The sequence below is a fragment of the Silene latifolia genome, chromosome X, assembly GCF_048544455.1.
Source record: "Silene latifolia isolate original U9 population chromosome X, ASM4854445v1, whole genome shotgun sequence".
Classification (NCBI taxonomy): Eukaryota; Viridiplantae; Streptophyta; class Magnoliopsida; order Caryophyllales; family Caryophyllaceae; genus Silene; species Silene latifolia.
Window position 1 is genome coordinate 312,830,554 of NC_133537.1, and position 3,052 is coordinate 312,833,605.

The window sequence follows — 3,052 nt, forward strand, 5'->3', positions numbered from 1 at the left end:
TGCAATAATATTAAAATAACCAACCATGGAATAAATACCAATCTCCCGTCTTATACGGGTCATCTGTCACACCTGTTAGCAATTATGGCACAACTCCCTTAACACCGTGCGCATACCAATAGATAGCACCACTCCCTTAACACCGTGCTCATCTCATCTCATACTGGCACAACTCCCTTAACACCGTGCCTCAATCAACCAAACAGTATATATAAATAAGCACAATTATATAAACGACGTCTAACACATGAAAGGTAATAATATACAAATGATAACAGCAACAACAGAATCCAACATAACCCGCTGAACTAGGTTTGTCGATCGACAGGTACCCTCTGTCGGTCGACCTCTGCAACCACTGTCGATCGACCCATACTGAAGGTCGATCGACCACCTGTATATGTGTTGTTAGACACCTCGAATTACAACAGTAACTCATTCATGATTAACGATACGACAATTCAACTTCACAATATGATTGGATACAAATATCAAAGGTGAGTAGGGAAATCCCTACCTGTAACGATTCCGCAAAAACTATAGCAAAATATGGATTAGAGTCGCTCCTCTACGAATCCGCTACCTAATAACGATTATAGCAATAAATCAATCAACACAAGTCATGATTACGAATTTAACGAACAAACCCAATGCCCTCGTTCTCCTACGGTCCAAGTAAGGCTATAAGCAAACTCAATTCATTGTTCAACTATATGTAATTCTTAATCGATCCCCTCATCTCGACTAGGGCACAAGAATACTACGTAATAATATAGCAATATGACTCATGAGGACCGAATAACGAAATTACTAGAACTTACAAATATTGGGGTGTGAATTAAGACGGACTGCCGTTCGAGTCCCGTGTCCTTTCAGTCCCTTCTTCACTTGGCCTTCGATGGTACAGGATGTCGATGTGTTTGTGTTTTTGTTCTTAATTGATAAAAGGGTTTATGAATGATAGGGATGGGGTTTATATATGCTTAAGTTTAGGATTAGATTAAGAAGCAATTAAAACTAAACAAGACCATAACCACCCGTCTAACACTATGTCGATCGACCTTAACCCCATGTCGATCGACAGCCCTGATAGACGAGCACAACACACTATGTCGATCGACCTCAGCCCCATGTCAATCGACAGCCCTGATAGACGAGGTCACACAACACATTATAAATTCATTTTACAAAGGCACCTTCACTTATACATGACGAGCTTACTAGTCTTATAAATACGGGGTATTACAGTCTTCCCCCCATAAAATGAACTTCGTCCCGAAGTTCGCACACCCAACAACTAACCCGAAATCCCCATATAAAATAATACATATGCAAAAGTGTGCACTAACACGCGAAATTCCTTAATAAACTTGTTTTGTGACATACCATCACCATAAAAAGAAGGTTACGTCCCCGTAACCTAACTCATACCTGATTAAAAAGTTGTGGGTACATCTCTTTCATCTTATCTTCCGCTTCCCAGGTTGCTTCCTCGACATTATGGTTAGACCACAAAACTTTTACTAGCACAGTCTCCCCATTTCTTGTCTTTCGTACCTTCCGATCAAGAATTTCTTTGGCAACTTCCACATAACTCAAAGATTCATCCATCTCTATGACGTCTGGCTCAAGTATGTGAGAGGGATCACTCACATACTTCCTCAGTTATGACACATGAAACACGTTATGAACTCTCGCTAGAGCTGGAGGTAGCGCCAACCGATAAGCCTCTTCCCCAACTCTATCAGTAACCTCATACGGTCCTATATATTTCTGGCTCAGTTTACCTCTCTTCCTAAACCTCATGACACCCTTCATTGGTGACACCTTTAACAGAACCTTATCCCCAACTGAAAATTCCATGTCGCTCCTCTTCAAATCAGCATAGCTCTTTTGACGATCCTGAGCTGCTCTCATTTTCTGACGGATAATGTGCACTTGCTCTACCATCTCCTGAATCATTTGAGGCCCCAACACTACTGAATAACTCACATCATCCCAACACACAGGACTTCTGCATTTCCTCCCATACAAAGCTTCAAATGGCGCCATCCCAATACTAGCATGATAGCTGTTATTGTATGAAAATTCTATCAAGTCCAATCTATCTTCCCATGATCCACCAAATTCTAGTACACAAGCTCTAAGCATATCCTCCAAGGTTTGGATAATTTGTTCAGTTTTCCCATCTGTAGCTGGATGGAAAGCAGTACTCATCTTTAAGGTCGTACCCATAGCACTCAGTAACTCCTGCCAAAATCGCGAAAAAATTTCGAGTCCCTATCAGATACAATATCCTTAGGCACGCCATGTAATTTCACTACACACTTGTAATAAGCCTTTGCTAGCTCAACTTTGTTCCAAGTATCCTTCATGGGTATGAAATGAGCACTCTTAGTAAGGCAGTCCACCACAACTCATATCATGTTATTTCCTTTCTGTGTACGAGGTAACCCCACAATAAAATCCATGGAAATACTTTCCCACTTCCATTCTGGTACATCTAAGGATTTCACTTTATCTTGTGGTCTTTTATGCTCTCCTTTCACTCGCTGGCAAGTCAAGCATCGCACCATGAATTCTGCCACCTCCTTTTTCATACCCGGCCACCATAAGGTCTTCTTAAGATCTTTATAAAGTTTATCTCCCCCCAGATGCACAGAATAAGGAGTATTATGTGCCTCAGTCAAAATATTCCGCTTTAGCTCTTCATCATCTGGTACACACCATCTCCCTTTGAATCTTAGGCTACCATTTGTGTGAATTTGGAACCTTGATGGCTCTCCCCTCTCTACAATGGCACGCCAACAAACCAACCTCAAGTCAACACTCTGTTTTTCGCGAATTTCTATATAAAGTTCTGGTTCAATGGTTAAATCACTTACTACATCCCCCTTTATGATCATATAAATGCCCATCCTTTTTACTTCATCTCGCAGCCTAACTTGTGACATAGCCATACATAAAGCATGTACTAATTTCCTGCTTAACGCATTAGCTACCACATTTGCTTTACCTTCGTGATAGATTATTTCCATGTCATAGTCCCCGA

At 41.0% G+C, this 3,052-nt stretch overlaps 1 protein-coding gene across 1 annotated transcript; it reads right to left on the minus strand.

Moving 5' to 3' along the window:
• Positions 1-1,665: 1,665 nt before the first annotated feature.
• On the minus strand, positions 1,666-2,375 carry LOC141620540 (uncharacterized). Its single transcript, XM_074437384.1, has 3 exons — positions 2,292-2,375; positions 2,137-2,250; positions 1,666-1,953 (listed from the first exon to the last, which is right to left on the minus strand). Exons 1-3 carry the CDS (start codon positions 2,373-2,375, stop codon positions 1,666-1,668), a joined length of 486 nt encoding a protein of 161 aa, XP_074293485.1.
• Between the last annotated feature and the right edge of the window lie 677 nt (positions 2,376-3,052).

Excerpts from the sequence above, each read along its gene's own strand:
- LOC141620540 (XM_074437384.1), bottom strand. The coding sequence starts at position 2,375 with ATGAAGGATACTTGGAACAAAGTTGAGCTAGCAAAGGCTTATTACAAG. Across the intron at positions 2,251-2,291 it reads ATGGCGTGCCTAAGGATATT|GAGTTACTGAGTGCTATGGG; the intron begins GTATCTGATAGG and ends CGATTTTGGCAG. Across the intron at positions 1,954-2,136 it reads AGGATATGCTTAGAGCTTGT|GAGATGGTAGAGCAAGTGCA; the intron begins GTACTAGAATTT and ends CAAATGATTCAG.